Source organism: Cottoperca gobio, chromosome 12, assembly GCF_900634415.1.
Source record: "Cottoperca gobio chromosome 12, fCotGob3.1, whole genome shotgun sequence".
Classification (NCBI taxonomy): Eukaryota; Metazoa; Chordata; class Actinopteri; order Perciformes; family Bovichtidae; genus Cottoperca; species Cottoperca gobio.
In genome coordinates, this window is record NC_041366.1 from 10036935 (window position 1) to 10061388 (window position 24454).

At 40.9% G+C, this 24454-nt stretch overlaps 1 protein-coding gene across 1 annotated transcript in view; it reads right to left on the reverse strand.

Annotated features, from left to right (window-relative positions):
• Positions 1–173: 173 nt before the first annotated feature.
• sfswap (splicing factor SWAP) overlaps positions 174–24454 on the reverse strand; it is a 51247-nt gene continuing 26966 nt past the window's right edge. The window contains 6 exon segments of the mRNA XM_029444348.1: positions 174–923; positions 6314–6386; positions 10938–11078; positions 11505–11636; positions 13629–14056; positions 20497–20693. Of these exon segments, the coding sequence (XP_029300208.1) occupies positions 858–923; positions 6314–6386; positions 10938–11078; positions 11505–11636; positions 13629–14056; positions 20497–20693 (1037 nt within the window). The 3' untranslated portion in view covers positions 174–857.

The window sequence follows — 24454 nt, forward strand, 5'->3', positions numbered from 1 at the left end:
CAGTCAATGGAGGTGAAGGTTTGGGATGCAGTAAACATCACTGCTCCCATCTTATCAGTGTAGCCCAGATGAAGGACGGGGAAGAAGAGGACTGGGAGGGGGTCTGTTGCTCTAAAGAGTTTTGAAGAACTCAGATCCAAAAGGTAAAACATGAAAGGAGGAAGGGTCACAAGTAAATCATAATTAAAACTTTATTGACAGTTTCGATTAGAAAGTTGTTCTGCATTATATTCCATTACAGTACAAACCAGGAACAGAAGTAGAAGGCCACACACTAGAGCCGAAGCACAGAGTAGAAAATTAAAAGGGCTTCTAAAGCAGACATGTAAGGTGCTGGAGAGCACAGCTGGTGGGGGGAGGGGGGGGGGGGATAAGAGGGGATAACAAAAGCAGAGATTAGTAAATGAGGGAGGAGGGAATTGACTTTATCAAAACAACACAACCCTTCATAGAAGGAGAGAATACAGACCTCCAGCAGCTTTATGCAATGCTGTGAAGTCACCATGTGGGAGAAAGGTAGAGTGATTTAAAACAGGATACAAAATAAAATATATGGATTATTTATTTCCACATTTGCACCAAAACTGCTGACGTGATGTCTCAGCTGACAAGCTCTTAGATCAAGTGTGACAGCAGATATTTCAGCTTAATAAATGCCTCAACATCACTCTTACAATACTGCAGAAGACATAATGTGGCCAAACTGAAAGTTGCTGGCGCTCAAATCCAAATAAAATCATAAATCGAGGATGAACTCGGTGAAACAGATCCCGGCCCAATTAAATCTCCAGGAAATCGGAGAATGCCGGTCGCTGATTGGCCGAGGTTGTCGTGGCCAGTAGAAAGCCGTGCGCTCTTTAGGAATCGGTAGGTTCGAAGGTTTTGGAGGTGGCAAGCATGGCTCGAACTTTGGCCATCAGATCCTGAAAAAGGAGAAAACAAAAGGAGATGGGATGAGTTTATCATTTTATATACGACAGAGCTATATATATATATATATATATATCGGATTGTGTGCAATGCCTTTAAATCCTCTACCAATATATTTTGTCATTCTGCTTTGGTTGGACTTAAACCCATCTATTGATTCCTCTCAAACTCTAATAAAGAACTGCTGGAAAAAAAATCGAATTGTTCTTCAATGAATGCTGAGCTGGGGACCAAATCAATTGAAAGTATTGAGGGAAAAACAGTGAGCAAAGGATCTTATTGTAAAGTAATTGACAGGAAAAAAAAACATTTATGTTATTATTACTATAACTTTAAACCCCTATGTAGCGAGCTGCTACAATATTGCTGTTCCCACTGAGAATCAACTCCCCAATCCGCTGCCTTCAGACGCTTTCAGCTCATTGTTTTGTTTTACCACCATGAGCAACCCCCTCATGTTTAAGGTTAATATACCGGTGTAAATTAAGACTTGTTTTGGAGTGTGTTTCCTGCTCTCAAGCTGTCAGGTATTCCTTAATACATCTTTAAACATATGACATACTTTAAGTACAGAATGAAACCCTGTAAGCACTGAGAACATTGGCTACATCACCTCCTCCCTAAAGCCTTATATCTGCAGTCAAAAACAATCATGTGTAGAAAATAACGGCTAAACAGAGAAAAGTAGATAGTAGCATGTAGGGAGCTGTCAAAATGCCAAATTATTGTCCTCCCTTTTCAGGTAGAAATGTTCATTTTGCTGACCAGGGGGCAAATGCTTACATTGCTGAAAAAAGGTGTTAATTTGCATCCCCAGAGTGATTCATACACGCATGGGTAATCCACCCTTGAGCTTTCCCGACAGACAAAACAAATTAACTGCTGTAATCTCAGAGGGAAGGAGCTGTCATATCAAATCACTCAAAAGGCTGTTTTTCTCTAAAACCCTGGTGTATCCGAATACACACACACACACACACACACACACACACACACACACACACACACACACACACACACACACACACACACAGAATGTGACAAACAAACAATGCTCCAAATGATTAACGTCGCAGTGGAAAGTCTCTCAAAGTACAGTTGGATTCTTGTCAGCTGCAAGTGTCTTGGCAAATGAAAGTGCAGCAGAAACGGTATTACATTAATAGATCATTACAAAAACATTACAGCTGTCACACGCGGGGGGATTAGCCAACTCTGGTTACATAATACGAAGAAAAGAAAGAAAGAAGAACACTTCCAACGAAGAATACCAATAAACAATGCATAGGATGTTGACCTAAATAGTCCTTAAAATGATCTAACACTTTATAAAACATAAATACAAGATTACATAACATTACTCATGCTGAGGAATGAACTCGCTTTAGTCCAGGCTCAAAGTACAGGAGCTTAAAAATCCTAAATAGTTTCACAGGTTTGCTTCTAATTGCAAACATAGCCACAGTACGAGGTAAAACAACGGGAATATCTCCAGGGAGCTATGCAACAGTTTTACGCACGCACGCACACACACACACACACACACACACACACACACACACACACACACACACACACACACACACACACACACACACACACACACACACACACACACACACACACACACACACACACACACACACTTTCTCTTCATCTGTTGTCATGCTTGAAGACAACTCAGATTATCTTTCCGTTATCTTAACTTTAAAAAAAAAAAAAAAACACACGATGTTATAGATCTAAAGAGAATTCCATAAAACAAAATACTACAATCCAAGTGCACAAAGCATCTATCAAACAGAGTAAGAGAAGGAGAAGGAGCGGGAATAGTAGACGGAGGAACAAAAGCAAACAGGAGGAAAATGAGAGACGGGGTTGAGGCGAATAGCAAACCAGGCCCCCTCAGGGAAGAGGAGACCATTAGGCAGATGAGGATGTGCTGAATTATTCAATATGTGTTTGTAAAACATCACAGATGGGGTAGAAATAGTTAGTGGTTTGTGAATCTGTGAATGTTGCAACAGCATGTTTTCACAAGCTCCCTTATTTGTTGGGATGAAGGCAGGAGAATGAAGTTGTGTGAGAAGAAGAAATACGGTGTTTGAATAAAAAAAAAAGATGTGAAATGTGTGGTTTTGTATCTGGTGAGTTAACACGCACTTTGAAACGCACACTTTGTGTCTCTCACACAGACACAGACACAGACACACACACACGAGAGAGAAAACTTTTCAAATTCTGTGTAAGTCATACTAGTGTTCACAGAACAGCCAGTGTCGCCTCCATTCATTCTCTATTGACCTCCATTAGCTTGGGTCCAGTTGCTGCCTGAATTCTGGCCTCGACTGCAAACCTCTCCACATTCAATGAAACAGCGGCTTTCTTGTACAACTTGTATAACTGTTTCTACCTCACAGCTTTATTACTCTAGTTGCTGACTAATGCTACCGTTCCGAAGAAGAAAGAAAGCACACATGATAGTAAGTTGTGAGACAGTTCCGGGAAGTAGAGTCTTTCATCTTGGAATTGATTTAAGGATTCAAAGAATATTATAATTGATTTGGAAATGTTTCCTCAGTGATGTTTCTCCGTGTTTCCACATCTGTCGCAATTAAGTAAATCACAAGATTGCACATAAGTGCTGGAGAAAAAGAGGCAAGCCAGACAAAATAAATAATAAAAAACCCTCAGTAAACTGAAGAGAAAACAGCGTGTGACTAAATGTCTTAATGATAACTGATTAAAAGGTAGTATGTGCTTGTATAGACAGCACTGTGGAGCCTTGTTTCTCCTTTAAGAGAGCAATGATGCAAACGTTCCTATGAGGTGAAAAAGAAATCTCCAAAATATCTTTTAAATGAATGTTGCTGTTTACACTCTTCTGTCTTTCCTTTCATCTGTTCATCCTAAAGCGTTACGCCCATCCTACAGCGTATCTTTCTTCCATCACTGGTGCATGAGCATGCATTTGATTCAGCTGTATTTCTGAAAGCAGCATAATAAACAGGCATAAATTGGACATTGTAATTCCAAACGGGGAGAATAGAATGAGCACCGGGGTTAGAATCTATTGGTGAGTTGTGTGTGTGTGTGTGTGTGTGTGTGTGTGTGTGTGTGTGTGTGTGTGTGTGTGTGTGTGTGATGTTACATTGTGAGTGATGTGTGTGTACCACTTATTCAGACATAATATTCCTGTTATCGTGAGCTCTAACACCCGTATGAGGAACACAATGCTCTGTGGATGAACAACACCCAGACGCGGCCCATCGCTCCGCTACATTTAATGTGTCGCATACAACAGATGTGGCAAGTACAATTCACAAAGCATTATCAGTGTGACATTTTGGTTGTATACCAACTGTGAGGAAGTGGCTGCATGCAGAGCCTGGAGTGTGTTTGCTGTAAATTTATGTATGGAAGTGTCTATGCTATCGTTGACACTCGACGGGAGACTGTGGCTTCTGTGACATTAAGTCATCAAGCCAAAAGCAACTTTTGTTGTTTGTTGTTTGATTAAATAGTAGTGAAGCCGCAGGGAGCCGCAGACTGAGGTGAACATTTTCTGTAGGTTCATCAGTACGAGCGACCCATTTCACATCGTCATATGTTAATATATGAAAATATGGATTATAGCCGCTTGAAGGGGAATTTGCTAACCCGATGTCTCACAGGATGTTCGGCTTCTGTGGAGAGTAGAGGTCGACTAATTCATTAGTCTTTATTTTTGGCGGAACACCCTCTTGAACTAAACCTCCTGTCCCTCAGTAGAAGTGGCAGCCCCTCTCTTTGGTCTGAATTTACAAGTGCTGAAAGACAGCACATTAGCTCTGCCTAGCTCCTCTGCAGAGAGTTGAAATCCCACATCCGAAGAAACTATTTTTGACAGGGGCAGGTTCGCCAAGGTCTCCGCATTCGCCAGCCGCTCAACTGGCATCAACCAATATTTAGCCTCTTTTCTTCCTAAATGCTTGGCAACGCTCCCAGATGGGGTGCAGGAACAACAGCCTAAGAATATTCCAGCAGATTGGACTGTTAGCTTCAAAGATTTTGATGCTTTTGACCTAATCACACGGACCTGATCAGACTGTTTTGTCGACTGCTACTAAGCTCAAGAATTAAATGTTAAGAAGGTAGACAGAACACCTACAGTTCTTTGTCACGGAGCAAACTCTGTCTGCTGATGAGGTCCATGTAATAACAGTCGATAGCTCCAGAACAAGCAAGTTGTCAATCACTTTTTCAAAAGGTCAATGATTAACTGCTAAACTTAAATTCACAAAATATGTATTACTGCAGGTGTAATGTGTTAGATTTCCTCATATTGACATTGGATACAATATATAATTTCTCTCACACACACACACACACACACACACACACACACACACACACACACACACACACACACACACAGAGAAGCCTCAAGTTTGGCCTTTTGGCCGTCGCCATCTTGGTTCTTTGGGACCAGAAGTGACACGAGAGGGTGAACGATGAACAAGACTATTTAAGGCAACATGTTACAATTTACTTTTATGAACGGAAAACACACCGTGTAAAGGGTTAACGTTGTAGGACGAAAGCACGGACAACACTGAGACTGGACAGCGGCGTGGTAAATCACAAGGCAGCCCAGCCCTAAAGGAACCGCTGGTTTATCGCCTATTCTACTCTACATGGGAGCAGAATTTACTAAATGAACATCATGATGTATTGAAGACGACTTGAAACTAGTGATTGAGACCATAAGCTTGTCAGGAAAAAGTTTACTGAGGTAATACATCAAGTGAGAAGTCGGGTAATTTCCTCATAGACTTGTATCCAGTAGTAAGCCATTAGACAACAGGCAGCTTTAAGGCACTTCTGCATTTAACTTACGGTACTTTTCAGACCCGCAGGTTCCACACACACAGTAAATAAATAGGTGGACATGAAGACACAAACTCTACGAACAACGATGCACACCCAAAGCCTTATGTGCACAGCCAACTACTCAATGAGAAGGACACTTCAGTGGCTACCACCTGTGTAGTAGAAAATGACTTCTGGTCATCTAACCTACAAGATGCAGGTGCAGCTAAACACATGCTTAAATCTAAAAGATAAGACAGACAGTTCCTTAAGGTTCAAACTAATTCAACTTAATACAAATATAATGCATGGAGGTGTTGAACACGCATGCATTAGGTAAAGCAGATGTAGATACAACAAAAGAAACATTTTCTTCCCAAAGAAGGTCCAAGTCAAAAACAAGGCAGCACTTCCCCTCCTTCCTCTTTGCATGCTGGGAAGACTCTCAGTTGTACAGCACTCAGTATGTGTATCCTCTAGGCTGTAAAGTTCAGTAGAGGACATATCTGGGATAAAAGCAAAAGAACAATACCTGAGTTATTTTGGACTGAACAGAGGATACTATGGATGAAGCCACTGCCTTGTCTTTCTCCAGAGAACCGCCCCTGTAGAGAGGAGAGAAGACAAAGAAGAGAAAACCAATCATGTTAACTGAACATTTCAGAAGATATCATGAATATTTTATAAAGTTAGACAGACATCAAAAAGCTGGGAAGAGAGAGAAGAGGGACGAAACAGAGAGGTGATAGAGGAACGGCATGTGACCCGTACAAACTAAAATATCCACCCAGAGCCAAAACCAACACGTATAAAATGTCAAACGCAGACGAGTATATACGCATGCAGACTAGCGGCACAAATGCCAAAATCGCAGGCTTCACATTCAACTTCATAGTCTCTGTCCAAAGCTTTTAAACTCTCTACCGTCTCAAATTTCATAATTTATCAAGAGATTTTTAAAAATAGAATCGGTTGCATGCACATCAAGTTGATTGAACACAATGGGTGACAAGAAAGTGCACAACAGTCTGCTGCTGATGTGACGGAGCTTTCCAACTTTAGTCCACAAAAACAAAAAAGGGGAACAATTTGGAACATTTATCTGTGTGTGTGTGTGTGTGTGTGTGTGTGTGTGTGTGTGTGTGAGTAAAACCTGTGTATTGCACCTGTGTAAAATACATAATTTGGGATTATTATAGTACGCTGCATTAGTTCCATCCCTTTCAGAAAGGAACATTTTTGATAACAAAAATCTTGAGAAACAATCACCTTCACATGTGGCTGCTCTAATAATTGTGCTCTTTGAAAAACACAGAAAATTACAACGACAGAATTCATGAGCAGAAGAGAAATGTAAGCATTCTCGCCTCTGCAAAGTGCCTCGTCTGGTGATGTGGGGTGTTGTTGGACAGAAACACTTGTGGTTTATGAAATGCCTTAGTTATAAGCAAACAGGAGCCTTTAAGCTTCGATGGTATGTCATCATTCAGATATGGTTTTGGGGAAAACATCAGAGTTATTTTTTTTAAAGTTCTGGGTTCAACAAATCCAAACATTTCTGTTCACTACTTGCTAAACATTTCCATAAATCACATACACACATTAACATTTAAGAAATGCATCATACCACATAAAATGGCTCTGACAGCGTTTATATGGAAACTTTAAGAGAGAATAAACCGAGGCAGGATTCAGCACATCATTTATCTGTAAAATGCATCTTTCATGACATCTACTTTTTTTCCCCACAGAGTTATTTCCCTCTAACAGAGTGAAATTTTAATAACTGATGAGAATGATGACCAAAACTCTGGAAACTATGATAATGATAAAAAAGGAGTTTCTTCCTTTTATACGATATGGCAGCGCTATTGCACTGCACTGCATTTGGCCGACAGGCGTTTCCATTTTTGTGGTGCATGACACGATCTGAAAAAGATGCGATCTGGATCACACGGTCTGTAGTAAGAGCTTTCCATAAGGTGCAGCAACTGGTTCGATGTTGGTCGTTTATACGACTGGAACGGACCAAAGAGAGATTTTGTATCAAGACAGCGTTTAGCCTTATTGTTTTGGGTGACACCCAAAAGAGTTTGTATGCAATGACAATGAACTCTTCAAGACTTTTTGATGTACAAAGTTTGTACACTCGTATCCCCTGGTACCATCGTTGGCCTTGAAGCGTTATCACATCGTCTTGACATCAGCGTGGCTAATACTCCCAAGGATCTTCTGCTGTCCTCGACTGACATTATTCTCTCCATGAACTTTTTAAAAATATACAAGTAAATATGATTTTGCAGTCACGACAGAGCCATGGGAAGTGCCTTTGTCCCTGCATACTCTTGCTTTGTAATGGGTTTATGGGAAGAAAAGAAAATCATTTTCAACCCTGCAAATGCCTTCCTCTCCAAAACTGCTTTAAGAGATATATTCATGATTTTTCTAATAAGCTCGAGAGGCAGCACTCAAGAATTGCAATTTTCTTTACAATACTTGAATAACACAACTGATTATTTGCATTTCAATATAAATTACACTGAACATATACATTTTTTTTAATCTCATGATTTCTGTTTGTAATAATGGAAAACTAAGCAGCGAAAAACACGCTCACTCAAGAAGCCTCGTCACAAACTTCCCTGTAGGACAATTACAACTACGCTGACACTGTAGTGATGAACTAAAGATACTCGATTAGTCCATTTATATTCCATAACCCTAACCCTTCCAAACCCCCCTTGTCAAATTGGATATAATTTCCTCCTGCTGGTATGTATTGCTGTGCTCACTTCTCTAATTCCACTGAATCATAGGGGCGTACAGCGCACAAGGAAGAAAATATATATCTTTGTTAAATGAAGTCTTTGATAAACTCACCTTATCTATACAATAAAATTCTTCTGGGGTCGGACAAACTAAACAAGCTCCAAATCGGATGATTGCAGAACATAAAACTGCTAAGAATCTTGATGTCACCTCATCATGGATCCACCCTAAACTTTCTAGGATACTGAAAATATTTCCGTCGTAGAATTCCACTTCTGGATTTAAACACTGGACACAATTCCACCACACGGAGTGAATTCGTCCATCTTGCTTTCTATCAATGTTCTGAGACTCCTTCACCTTAATGCATTGCATCAGTGGTATCCATGTAGCTACACATCGATTTTAATGATATGCATTTGCAATGAGACATCTGACACGGCTGCTCTGGAGAAGTTAATTGCTTCAATATGTGAACACATTTGAGAGCTGCATGAATTAACATTGACATTTGCTTGCAGTGATGTGGCCCAATGCAAAGGGAAGTGCAACATTTCTGTGTTCCCTTTCCATCAGCCCGTTAACTTCCCAGCTTCCGTATGTTCTTCGCTCCCTACTCATCACTTCCTCTATTCGCCGACAATTCCGCACGGTACAAGAACGCTCGGCGTGCTGCTCCTTTCTCGATAGTACGACTGATTTCGTTTTCGCTCGCGTTGCAAGCCGCTTGCCCTCCTTCAGCTCCCGTAGTGCAGCGGGCATGGGTTTTGTACCGGAACAGAGAGGGAGGAGAAAGGTGGGAAAGCCACGAGATTTTGTAGCCCTACATTTTGTCCTCTAATATTCCGAAGTTAATGTATGCAGCTTTAATTGTTTCTTTGTTGGGAACATTTGAAATCAGCAGACCAACAACCCCAAGCCAGAAGCCAGTGTCAGAACACATTGTGCCCGTTGCCATGAATGCCTTTGTGCTTTACGACCTTGAAGCTGAAAAGATGCCAGCTCTTAGCCATCATATCACTGGCTCTTTAGATTAAGTCTCTCTCGTTTCCTCGGACAAGGCCCGACTTTTGTTTTACCCACTACAGTAGAGCCATTATCACAGTTGTATTCGACACATTGTTTTTAGATGATACTGCTGCCTGACGATGGCACACTACACATGGATGAAAATGACAAGACTACATGAATTGGTGTTCATTCAGAAGCAGACTCCTGAATGGGGAAGCAGTGCAGCTATCCAGTACATACATTATTTGACTGGTTGCTAAGCACCGGTTTTTTTCCCTCCATCTTTTGACACAATGGGTGCAATTGATGCATTTTACACGGAGGTAGATAATAATAGAATTCACATTTCTAGCCGGCGACTGCCGATTTTGCCAGATGGAATGACAACTGCTGCTGTGAGATCTTTGTAGCCGTACCTATGTAGCTAATTAAGCTATTGTTAGCGCCACGAGTTGGTCAAAAATGCAGTCTCTGTCTCTCGTTTTAAAAACAAGAATCCTTTCAAAAAATAGTCCTCACTGTGATGGCGACACACTTAATATCAGGCTAAATCTAACAGTTGGCTGCTTAGCTTACACTTGGAGAAGCGAGAGAGAAAGGTTACATTTATACTTTATTGTTCATATTTTTCAATCACTACAGTACGTTTCACTTGAATGCTTTTAGGATGAAGAGTAATGTGTTTGATGAACGTAGTGCTATCTCAGGTAACACGTTTGGCTGGAGTTGCTCGAGTAGAAATGTCCCCGTGGAAGTAACACTGGGTCAGGTTACTACTGTAGGTATTGTTCTGCATGGATCCGCCTGCAGCTTACCTTAGAGGAAGTAAACACCGTTTAATCCACTCCATTTTCTAAGGGTTTAATGAAAATACACCACCCTCCAAACTCTTGTATCACTCTGACTACAGCCCCATGCACACCACTTCAACAAGTGGAGAAATCCAAAGCTTGACAGGCCTAGTTACGGTTGCTAAATGCAGTATCATAGGAGGGGGATCACCGACGGTCAATTTTGTTTAGACTCCATTACAAAAATTAGAAATGAATTACACACCCTCTTCAGTTTGGCCTTGGTGTATCAGCACAGTTTTGACAGGTTGCCAATAACTGAACTATTAGATGTGTTCTTTTGGTTTCATGGGAGAAGGAATCTTCAACGACCTGGAGGCAACAATCTTTTACTCTTAATAAGACATATTTATAAGCGAGAGGAGTTTAAACTGTATAAATCTTCTCTCTCCTAAATCTTGTTGGCTTCAAGCGCAAGTTCTCGCAACAACCACTTTGGTTTCTTTAGTGGAGAAACATTCAGTTACAGCTGGCAAGGTAATCTAAATTCTTAGCTGGTTGATTGACAGGCTTGTCGAGGGTTACCTGGAGTGGGCCAGGCTGGAGGCGGGGCTCGCTGATGGGGACAAAACTCTGCTGGGTGAGGTATAAGGGGAGAGAGAGGAACCCACAGCTTGCAACTGTCTTGAGGATGACACAGAGCTCTTCCTTTTTTCAGGAGGAGACCTAAAAGGGAAAACTGGATGAGCAGGAACTAATACATTTCAGATTCAGGCAGTAACACTACACAATGCTCAATATATCAAAGGGCGTGTACTGCTGTCTGAGGGCAGTGCTTTTGTATTCAGCAAAGCCCTACTTTAAATTCATGCAAGTACAAGCTGTCCATTGCCGTTTCCATCAGAGGTCATTTGGGGATTAAGTGTCTGTCTTGTAGGTATGTTGGCTAACTCTACCTTTAAAAGACACAATCTTCACCATTGCTCAATGCAGAGCAGATATACACACAGTCACATCAAGACTGGACACCTTATTGAGAGTGTTGTTGCACCCGCCTGCCTTGACAGGTGTAATAATCAATGTTTTTCCGCGATAGAACACACACAGCTGTACGTGGAGACCCATAATACGTTCTTTCGCTGTTGGGTTTACCTGGATCTCGAATGCCCCCTGGGCACGCTGGCGCTGCTGCTGGGATGATGGCGCTCCCGCTCTCTGTCCTCACGTCTCCTCTCTGATGAGGGGCCCCCCCTGTCCCTTCTCCCAGGGGAGTGTGAGCGGGATCTGGCCAGACAGGAGCACAAAGAAAGTGTAAGATGGGGAGAGGCCATTAAATTACACAAGGCGGAGCTTGGTAGATGAGCTGATGCATTTGAAATGAAGTACAAGAATAGAGGAGGGTGAACAGAAAGTGATAAGACAATGACGGAGGGTAATTTGCGAGAGGAAGAGACAAAGCAAGCTATCAGGATAGTTTCTCTCTCAAGGAACCTGAAACCAAGAATAGCCAAAAAGGGTTTGAGCAAGATTTGCAGTGATTGCATTAGACTATCGGAAGACATGAATGTGGTATAATTAACACTAGGGCGGTTAAAGACAGTCCATTACAGTGCGACTGGGCCACAGGACAAAAACACATATAATAATTCTGTGAATTATTACTACATTATATCACATGGACTCTCAATATGTAAATACTGTTTTTCTAAACTAGTCTGAAAAGTAAACAGTGTTAATTATTTATGGATAATGCACAACATTAATTCACTTCTCTTGATTTCTTTGCATAAAAGAGCAAGGCTAGATTAACTTTATTCACTGGCTGTGAATGACATGCAATGCATTCTAGACATTAAATAAGCAGGGTTAGAGGAGGAACCCCTTTTCTAAGCCGGGGGGAAAAGGACCGCAGAGTTAATGTCCGCCTGTGTTGGGGTGGCTTAACAAAGCGGCCTGGTAAATATTGGCCCATTTGACAGATAAACGGCACAAACAAAGCAGCCGATCTCCACCTTTGATCACTTGCCCTCAACCTCTGACTCTTCCAGTTAATTCTTTTATCAAATCTTTTTTCTTCTACATTGTTTTTTCCTCCACTCCTGATCTTTTACCCCTGCATTTGTTTCATCAATTCATTTCACATAGACGTTTTTTTTCTTTTCAAGAGAAGCAGGAAATGAGAAAGAAAACGTTAGCAGGAAACAGAGAGAACAGCCTACATAATCTTATATTCATGTTTTTGCTCATATGGGTGCAGTGTTCTATGCATTTAGGGTTCAGCTTAAGTGGAATATAAAACCAGATTTATATTTATATTCTCAGCTGGTCATATTAAATGTCTTATACATTCAGCTGTTTCAATCAGACTTGCTTCTTCAACGAGGTAAGTTTCTATCCAAAGAAACTAAAATACACTTTTTAAAGATAAAAGTCTGTGTGTCTGTCAGCAGGATTACGGAACAACTACTGAACACATGTTCATGATCTTGGTGGACGGGTGTATTTTGCACCAAGGAAGAACGCATTACATTTTGGAGCGGACCCGAATCACAGCGCGGATACACAAATGATGCTTCATTTTCGTTAACTTTGCAAGAAAGGGCATTTGTGCTGCGTTCATGTGATGTCGAAAATAATCGTAAAAATGAGACGTGAACGCCGCCTCAAGTCGAAACGGCAACTGGGAAAACGCTCTGAGCAATAAAATATAACACATCTTCTCTGTAGCGTCCATGTTGTTTCCACATTATGACTTAAAGCTCATGAACACGCTAAAGTCGAGGGAACCATTTGAAGAGCATGTGAATGTACATGCGGCGTCGGCGGAGGTCTGCGCTCTCAAAACGTAACATTGTAGTTTACATCGCATGAACCCTGAGAATACGAACAACATGGACTGCTCGTGTTGGTGCCAAGTTAAAAGATAGATTGATTCAGTTCAGTTCAGATATTTACTGTCCCACAAATGGAAATTATTTCTGCAGCAAATCACAAAAATAACAACAACACAATAGAAGACATTTAGTGCTACTCCCAATGTCTGTAGCGACCAGCAGCAGAGTCCAATAAGTATCTGAGCTGGACGGCTGCACTAAGCACACAGTCTTTTGTCCTCGCTGCATCGAAAAAGTTACCACGACATAGTCATACAGTGAGAAAATATGTAATCCAATCACAGCACCTTGAGATCAAGATTAAATTGAATTGTTGGATACTAAGAGATTCCCAGCCCCGCCAGTGACAGTGCTAAATGAGTATGCAGCCTAAGTGTCTTACCGGGACCTGCGGGCTCTCCTGTAGGCACTGGGAAGGGAGTATTTGCTCTTCGACTTTGACTTCGATCTCGATCTTGACCTCCTCTTGTGTTTTTTCTTCTTCTTGTCTTTGTCCCTCCCTTTGTTCCTGTCTCTATCCCTATCTCTATTCCTCTCTCTTTCTCGTTCTCTCTCTCTGTCTTTCTCTTTATCTCTGTCTCTATCTTTAACTCTGTCTCTGTCTCTATCTTTAACTCTGTCTCGGTCTCGGTCTCGGTCCCGGTCCCTTCCCGCTCCTCTGGAGGTAGTGTGAGTGGATGAGGAGGACGGGGCCTCCCTGCTGCGATGCGCTCCTTTGTTCTCCACGGAGGCTCTTTGATCCTGACGTGCCGGAGCAGAGGACACTTGAGGAGGCGCAGGGCCAGACAGGACAGAGAGGGCTTCTTGCAGCTAGAAACAGAGAGGAACAATATCAGTGAAGGAATTGTTTTTGACAGACACATCTGGATGGTTGACCTTCTCTTTTTAATTGGTTTAAAGATAAAAAGAAAAAACTAAAGCACGTATTGATTATTTTTTAACAGTCGCTCTCCCTCTTTGACATGCAGGACATTGAATGAATTCCCAAATGCTTGATCTCTCTGTACATCTGCGGAAAATCAATATGGGGGCTCGTCTACTTCCTGAGATGCAGGTGATGCACAAGGTTGATTGTGTATAGAGATTAGAGATGTATTTATGCAACACCCCCGTGGCCTTGTCAATGTTACAGGGTAATACAACTCAGATGGTAAAGGTAAAAAAATAAAATATAGCAATACTCGATATGAGTGAAAGGAGAACGTTTTCTCAGTTATCTTGTAGAGAACATAACAGTTTGCTTTTATTATCTCATTATGGGATTCTAGTTTTTTATTTGGGTGCTCCTCCTAAATCGGTATTTGTAAAATGTTAATATTTATTGTCACACATACTTTGGTTAAAAACGTTTAATGGAATGAAATACAAACAATACGTATATTATGTGCTTGATTTCTTCTCAGCTTCAATGAAAGAAAGTGGTGGAGAAAAGGACATTTAAAAAAAAGAAGATTTCATGCACTAAAAGGAGGCATGGGGTTAAAACTAGTTGGCAAAGTCATAGCCCACACTCTCTTGGGAAATTATTAATCATATCCTTTTAAAAAAAAAAAAGGAAGAAAATCCTTACTCAGCTAATTAAAAAGTGTGGATGACACAACATAGTGCAGCCCTTTGGCTACACGCTGAGTTACAACTGTCAGCTGCAAAGTGCCTCTAATTACACCAATGTGGGTCTGTCTGCTCATATTAGATTGGCCTGCTGCTGGATTCACTCTGAAAAGACGGCTTCAGGCCATCAGGGGATTAAATGTGACACAAAATCTTCATAAGGTCAGATTTTATCTTCCAGGGTTAGGTCTCAGATTGCTCCTGGGGTCACCACATGGTACATATGTATGCACTCATTGTACTAAAAGGGCATTTAGATAAAGAAATACATCAAATGGCATACTTTATATGGTAACATTAACATAAATGATGTGACTACCCCAGAGATAAGTGATGAACACGGAGGACAGAAAGGAAATGAATGTGGGCCACCAATCTCCACCAATCTCTTCAATTCAATCATCCCCATCTGCTAAAATGGGTGATGGGTGGAGCATAAAAAGAGAGACGGGGAGGGACAGAAAGAAAGTAGAGGGGGTACGGAGGATAATAAAAGAAAATGAAAGCAGAAAGCAAATGAGGTGAAGAAGTACACGCAGGAGAGAAAGTACTCCCGACAGAAGACAATCAATAAGTATCTAAAAGCAGGCAGGGAAGAGGAGAGAGAGAGAGGAAGAATATTTATTACACCTTTCTGTTTGCACACTATCTGGTGTCTGGGCTATGGGAGAGATAATGAAGTGATAGGAAGCAGAGTTTGATTTAAAATTAGGACTGACATATGGGAAGCTTATCCCAACGCCGCGATGAGAAAATGTCTGCGCTCTCACACCTGCTCTGGCAAGATACGGAAGTTCGGACAGGAAGAGAAGTAACAATAACAAAAAGGTGCAGTCCTGTGGTATGAGAGGAGAAGACATGGAAAACTGAGGAGAGGAGAAGATATGAGAAACACCCAGGAGTGACATTCTCTCAATATAGAGGAAGATAATAATATATAATGAGAACATACCTACAGCTACTACTTCTATCAAGGAGGGCAATCTTACTAAGTCAGACTTTTCAATATCACTTTCACCGCGGCACAAGTCTGTATTGAACGCAGCACAAGGTCAAACACTCACAGCGAGATATTCAACACACATTTGTTTTGCCGTGATTACAATTACAGCAATAAATGCATCACTTTATTAAAATCTCCAAATGCTCAAAAGTAAATAAAAGCAGTTACCATAAAACACTGTGAATGAGACGAGGAGGTTCCTCTCATGTTAGATATGTCCCACAAACAAACACAGCTCATACAGTCACAGTAATAAATCAGACCTGCCTCTCTGTATTTTACTAAAGCACTTAACTTAACTTAGAACAAATTCACTGTGAGGAGCAGACGAGCCTCCCTTATGCTCACAATGGTCATTAATTAAGGCTTCGACTGCAAAATAAGTTTTCAAATCCATCACTGACGGCAGCCTGTGAGAGCTGAGAACACTCGTATTCCTTCATACCCTTTGTTGCTGTTCTCAGAAGTGCCACCGCTGCTCTCCTGAGCATTGGGGCTCTTTGGGTAACTGTCCTGTCGTGTCTGAACGAACACACAATTTATGTAAAAAGTCACCTATGCCTGACTGAGAAAAAAAATCATCACTTTAATAGAGAGATGAAGCCGCTATGTCCATGACTGAAAGGGGTTTGAAAGAGTGCTCCATCGATTTACAACGGACAGTAAAAAAACAATTATCAAAATCGATGCAGCAGAACTGGAGGTACCGTCTTTTATATAAAAATAAATATATATATATTCCATGCCTCCTTCTTCTTTGTCAAAATCTGATGCCTCGATTACCCATAATGCAAAAGATGGATGTTGGTACCGGATGTTTTTAGCCCAAAGCCTCAAGCAGAGATAAGGAGAGGCCTGGTGAGCTCACGTGCTTTAAGCTTCACACCCTAAGATGTATTTTTTTGTAGTAACTTGTAGTCTTCAGCCCCATCCGACTCAAGTGACTTCACCACACACATTTTATCAGATTTCACAAAAGGCTTTATACAATTTTTCTTTATAGATAAGCAGTTCTATTCCCCAGGACCTGTAAACAGACGAGTATAAAATATGTGGATTTCCCCTTAAAAACTGCCATGCAGACACACTAGAAGAGTCACTTACAAAAGAAAAGAGGTCTAGGCCTGTACAGCTTATTTACCAGGTTTTATTTGTACTCATGACAGCTAACTCTAGCTACGACAGTGCTGTCACATAAACAACATGATGAGCTTATGGCAACAGATCCAAGTTGGCGCATTTTTGCCAACACTACAAAGACATCAACATTCACATTCGTCCTCAAACCTATAGTATCTAAAGCCTTGAAATATTGCACCATCCGGTTTTATGACCTTCCAAAATAAAGCATCAACTACTTACAAAATACTGCTGCCGGAATATTCACTGCAAGTTAGGGCTAATCAACTTAAAGCCATTCTGATCTCCCTTCAGGTAACATTCGTTCTTCAAAATTCGTGCCTTTTTTTGTCCGTGTTAAATATAGACAAAAGGCCTTTTCAAATTTACATTATTGATGCACTCAAATGATACTCGACAAAGGAGAATTTCAAAGCAGAGATATCCTGCGTTCTCTCTGGGGAGATACCAACACAGAGAGCAGGGAAGTTGATGGACTGAATAACGTCGCTTTCTTTGATTCCATTGTTATCTTTCTTTATTTATTTATTATCAGCAACATTTCCCCTTCAGGTCAAATTAAAGAGCAGGCGAGAAAGCAGGTAAATGAGTATTGAACACATTTCAATTCAGAATTGACACGTCATCTGATCGGCATTCATAGAGACCACCAATTAAACTATTTAGAACGGGAACTTAACGAAGACCTGATAGAAATGCAGCAATAAACATAAAAAACACAAAATTAAGTAAAAGGCAAGACATTTACAACACAAAACATTAAAATGTCAGCACCTCTGTATGGATAGCGCTTCGAAATGCAGCGCCAAAGCAAATCAATTCAAAGGGGCGTCGGACTTTAGCGATTTTTGTTTTTCTCTTCATTTTGAGTTTTATATTTCTAACAAAATTAACCTTTTAGTTAGTTGTTCAAAAGCCTCAATCAAAAACAAAATGTAACAACACTGACATCCCACGTTCCAATAATAATCTTGATTATTCTTGATAGTTACTGGAATGGATCATTTTCAGACAATATTAAAATATATTATATTTCCAAACTTTTGGTTTGCACTTGTTTAATCACTTTAAAACATAATAAAAATAAATAAATAAAATCGTCCAAATTAAAGCAAAACAATTCTTCACCTGTCGCTGCCCCAATTTCTTGTGATGCCTTGCCTTGATAGTAGTCAAGACCACACAACATTATGGCGTTAATAGAACTTGCATACAATTTTTTCTGCAGGATGAAATTATAAGAAAAACTGATACCTACAACAAAGACCACAAAAAAAGCTTTTTTTTTTTTTTTTTGGAAAGAATTAATCCTCTCTGGGAAAATATACTAGTCTGCATAGTGATGTACGTATTCAGCAAACAAATCCGACCTCCTTTTTGAGCAATGATTGATTTAAATTGCTGTCACAGCACAGGTATAAAGCTGCTCATACAGTACAACACATACAAAGCAGTCTAATGTGAGCCTCGGCACAGATTCTGCTCAATAGCAGCACATTAACAATGTGTGATATACTTTATCTGCTCCAAATATGGAACCTTTAAATGTACTCCGTATCCCAATATCCACGACGTATATGTGACTGATTTACATGAAGATCTCTGCAACCAGACATTCATCTCTTAATCTATTATTGCATGGTTACGTAAACTGAAAGCTTCCATCAATACAGCCACACACAGACAGCATCAAACTGTAGCTGTAGGTTGCTGCAACTACATATGCACATAATTAATAATGAACCATCATAGAAAAGATATGAACAGAATATGCCATCTGGTACATGTTTTTTATTTTTTTCTCATACATAAAGATTGAGGCTGTTTTAGTACGAGGTTACTGAGCCATCGGTAGGAAATGTGATTTTTCTTTTTACTGAACATTTACTTTGACCAAAGATTTGACCGCAGTTCAACAACAAAAAATAAATAAGCGGACGAAAGTAGAGCCAACAATTTCATGTGGAAGGCTCCATGTTTGAATTTTGACTTTTATGGATCATTGGGGCATTGCCGGGTGTCATTTTTCTACCTTAAGTTATCCAACTACATATAAAAAAACAACCACATTTTCACGCAAATCAGCTGCATTGTTCATATTCGAGGATTTTAGAACGAAATGTTATGATTGTAGCGGTACAAAACACCTTAAATTACGAAATTAAAACACAGAGTGGCAGGTTATGTCAAATGTGCAGGGAAGTCTGTATGATAGTTCAAAATGTTTGGTATGTTCTGTGCTAAAATGACATACTTCTGCATATTGAGGAAAACAGTGGGCCTGTCAACCATGACACATAACTTCACAACAGTCAGTGAATCAGTGGATTTCTACAATAGAACACTGAGCAATATCCTGGATCTCCACGCTCCGGTGAAAACTCGGGACAGTCACCTTCTCACGCTCAGCCCCCTGGTTCACTTCAGAGCTACGGAACATGAAGGCAGCTGGGCGTGTACTGGAGAGGAGTTTCACAAAATCTGGACTCCGTGTTCATAGATTAGCCTTTCAAGAACACCAAAAAGCCTACTCAGAGTCACTCAGAAACGCACGGACACAGTTCTACTCCAATATCATCAATAAAAACCCTGGAAACTCCAAGCAGTTGTTCTCCACCATAAGTCATAGAAATTCCAGTCCGGTTTCCGTTCAGCCCACAGCACCGAAACAGCTTTGGTCAGGGTCACAAACGACCTGCTGATGGCGGCTGACGCTGGTTCTCCCATCTCTACTCATCCTCCTGGATCTGACTGCAGCGTTCGACACGGTCGACCATCAGATCCTCCTTCAGCGCCTCCACTACACCATCGGACTCTCTGACTCCGCTCTGAGTTGGTTCCAGTCCTACCTCTCTGGAAGAACAGAATATGTATCTTTGGGAGGTGCAAGTTCGCAGATGCACCCAGTAAGCTGTGGTGTCCCTCAAGGGTCGGTTCTCGGCCCCACTCTGTTCACCCTCTACACTCTGCCCCTTGGCCGTGTCATCAGCCAGCATGGAATACCATTCCATTGCTACGCTGATGACACACAGCTATATATAAAAACCGACCCGATGCCACATGCAGCCCCACCGTAGACATCTTCATCATTCTCATCATCATCATTGAACACCTGCCTTGAGGAGATAAAGGCTTGGATGAAAGAACATTTCCTTCAACTAAATATCTCAAAAACAGAGGCTATTTTAGTTGGCACACGACACCAGGTCCAGTCTTCAAAAGTGTAGCACCTAGCAGGAACGAGTGTCCCTTTACAAGAAAGACATTAAATGCAAACGTTCTCACTACAGCATTACTTTTATTCACGCTCTGGAGAAAGCAATAGAACACACCGTGCCTGTTCCAACACCTAACTTGAAATGACACTTGGGACTTGCTTGTGATTTGGGATCAACAAATTGAGCAAGGGTGATTTTGTTAAGCTTCTCGATTAAAACATATAGACGCATAAAACACATGAAAAATACTGCTCCTGCCCCATCAACCATTCACCTACCTCTAACTGTGCAGTTGAGTCTAACTCAGCTCTCTTGGCCTCAGGCTCCCCAGCGTAGGGCCCGCGGAGGGTCTGTAGGAAGAGCGCTGCTTTCCTCTTCCTCTCCGCCTGTAGCTGTTTCTCCTTAGACTCCTTGGATGCCTGGGCCAGCTTCTCCCTGGCTGCCGCCGCAAGACGGTCCTCCAGCTTCTGCTTGGCTAAGGGCGGGGGAGATGAGAGGGTAAAAACAGGAGCGAGATTGTTGGATGTGAATGAAAAGAATCATAGTCATTGACCCGCAGCTAGATATACCTCTAATACAGTGCTATGAGAGAGGAGAACATGATTGAAAAGACAGAGAAAAGGAGAGAGAGAGGTTATAATCTGCTTTTCACTCTGCCAGCTTTTTGCTAACCTCAGGTAAATTGTCTTTGGAAGGCGAAGAACTAAAAAGGAGAAAAGATGAAAATAGAGACATAGAGAGCGAAACATGAGAGTGTGAGGAAACTAAAACATATCAGAGAGACAGTCAGGACGAAGAGTGAAATAACTTGCTGTGGATTGACAAAGTTCCTGCCTTAAATGATAAGGCCTGACTAAGTCTCTGGTGGTAAGTAATTTCATGCAATTCAAGTTTTTATTTTTTATTTTTAACAGAAAAGGCAAAAGTAGGAGGGAACATGTGGGCGGAGGAGAGGAGACAGACATCCGAGGGAAATTGGGGCTGGAAAATATGCACGGTTGTGAGAGATGAGGGATAGAGATGAAGTGACAGAGACGGGCGGGGGATAGATCGGTAAAGAGAGCACAACAATGAGACGCATCACAGAGCGAAACAGGATGAGAGAGACAGAGGAAACCAAACAAGACAGTGAAGTATAAAGCAAATGCTCGCTGAAAACAAGTTGTTTTAAGTTATGCAACCGCTGGGGCTACTGTTATCTCTTCAGGGTTAAAAATAGGCCAGCTGCCGAGGCAAATCATATTTGAGAAGAGTGTGAACAATAGTCAAGTGAAGCAGAATCAATCTGAAACCCAGACAGTGACACAATACACAGTCCTGAGTCTGACTTCTGTATTAATGTATTAATAGATTCATTTGATGCAATTTATCACAAACGACAATCTTGCTTATCTTAAGTATTATCCAGTAAAACATTTATAATTTCATATGAAGTGCTGAACAGATGACACGCTTAACTGATAAGTCGAACGACAAAAACAATAATTCGCTCCTATTGTCATTTAAGTCATTTATAATGCGAAATGCCAAACAGTCTCCGGTTCCAGATTCTCATATGTTAGAATTTTCTGATTTTCTCTGTTTTGCATTATTGTAGTAATAAGTAAAAAAGAAAACATATAAAGCAACTGATGAAAATTATAGTTAAACCTAAAATAACATCGTGTGGAGGCATCATGGTCGTGTGGAGGCAGTTATCATCACCACCGATAGTCATTCTACTTTCAGCTCTATGTTTGGTCTCAACCAACTCCTAGGTAAATATCGCTCGGGATTAATAAAGTATCTATCTATCTGGCTCTAAGAAATAGCTGCTAAATCCTCCAATATGTCCAAAAGTTGTATCTGTCTTGGTGGGGTTTTAAAGTTTTAAGGTTACTTTTATTGTCTCCCTCAGGAGACAATTGTGTAAATAAGAAGACATATGTAAACATAAGCCTGAGGTATAAAGAAATCAGCCGTTTTAGTATCCAATGACAGTCTCTGTGAGCCCCTCAATGAATGAACTACTGAAAGTATATATTTAGAGTATATCTAACATCATCCCAGGAAATAATCTCCACATTGATTTATGAAGATATGCTGGTATTTTAAGTCTTCTACCACTACTAGGAAACATTCACGAGGAAATGTCGGCAGCGACCTAAACGATTCATGTACTTATCGCTGGAAACTGCATTTAGTGTGTGTGTGTGGTTGTTTCACAGACCGTCAATACAGATTAGCGTTCTGCTGTCTGCCACTGATTCTCCTGCTATCTGATCAAGTTAGGCCTGCTGACTGACAGCCACTTTGCCACACAGCAAATCCAATTCAGTCAGCTATTTATTAGGCTTTTACAGCCTCTTTCTCCGGCCGTCTGTCAGCTCAGAGACAGAACATTACAGTCTGAGATTGTTCCACTGAACCTCAATGGGACCTGTCAGGACCTTCGATGTCGTCTGTCCGTCCGTCTTTCAAAGTTGTATTTTGCACATGTGTTTCTGGTCCACGGGAGATTCCTACACTTTTGCTCTGCCATTCGAGAGCTCATGAAAGGCTGAAATCAGTGTCTTTAAAAGACCAACACTGTTTTAAGGGCATCTGGCTGAACCATTGCCACCTTGATCATGTGTCTCTGCAAGGGAGCCTCATACGTACGTTACGTACTGAAGACAATAGTGTTACCTCAAGTACAAGCTGGTACAGGTTACTCTATGACAACTCCAGACAACAACATAAACACAGACATTTCTCATTATACAGTTACTTACTGTATGAAATCGCATTAGCTTGCATACCACACAGAGCAAAGTACTAAATTCCCAAAGATGATGAAAGACACATACACAACGAGACAATAAGTGATCCAACAGAGATGTCTGGCTTTTACAGAGGAGGCTATGAGACGCAGACACCCTGGCCCCTGCTCAAGTGATCATTGAGTCATCAGTACTGATCAACTCACACGGACATATGATGGTTATTTTGAGAGATGCCGGTACAAATCTTACTTTTTACACCTTTGACATAGAAGGCTTCTGCGTCTGGTTAACAAGTACGAGCCTATGGATAATTGATAATCGCAAAATACATTTGCGATTTGTCAGTTTGTGTTTGACAAGAGATGTTGAAATGTCTTTTTTGGAATATCAGTCTCTATATTTCAGCTGCTTTGCGATCATTTAAAGAGGCACGCAGACGAAGGTGAAGCCGTCCAATATTTAGTTTTAAGCTAAAAGGGTGCGCTTGCATTCTTTGAGGTGTAAAAGTATAACAAGGTGCAATGAATCAACTTCAAGTGCAATTGCTTCTGGCTTTCAGTACAAAAGACTATTACTCTTTAAATGAATAGCCATACATTGCAATATACGAATATTTTAGAGATTTTAACCTTGGAAATAACATTGGCAACATGCATTAGGAGAAATGGTTTTTTTCAGTGTCTTTTGCAGGAGCTTTTTGACAGAAATGATAAAGCTCACCGACCAGGCGGTGATCTTATTATATCGGCGCAGTGAGAGTTGTTACTATATTTAAAATGCTATAGGTCCTATAAAAATCCTGATCAGAGCGAGCAGAGTGCAGCACCAAACAATGCTTTTTGTGCTTTAATGCATTCTGATGTAATATGTCAAGTGTTTCTGAGTGCAAAGTCACTGATGCATTACTTTAGTTTAAGACTGAGGAGAGCCAGTGTGAAATATTCTACAAAAAATACTGAACAAAAAGAGAGACAGAAATAGAGAGAATGCATCTCCATTAGGCCTTTAGAGAGATACACGACTGTTGTTTGCTGTACCACACTGCTCGTGTCTTACTGCAGGGTACACCCTGTTGAGAGAATTTATAATTCAGACTCAATGGATTTATCATCTCCACACTTCCCCTTTTGCTTTTCCCTGCAATTGCAACACTCCCACAAAGCAACAGCATGCCGGTGGGTGTAATGGAGATGTCTCGTAAGCACCTGTACTTATATGCTGATGCAGAGAGTTTAATTCTAGCTCCCCCACATTAAACAGCCACAGAACTAAGGGGGAAGAACGACCTTGGTCATAACAAAGCGCAGATGCTTTATGAACAGTCTGTCTATCACACGGGCAGAATGAGGCCGTACAAACTGACAGACTGAATCAAAGCTCGGCGCTCTTCCTCGGGGCTTGGTTTATTATTTTTCGTAGTGGCCAAACCGTGGAATTGCAAATCCCGTAAATCAACTTCCCAGTACAAACACTTGCATAGCGCTTATTTCAA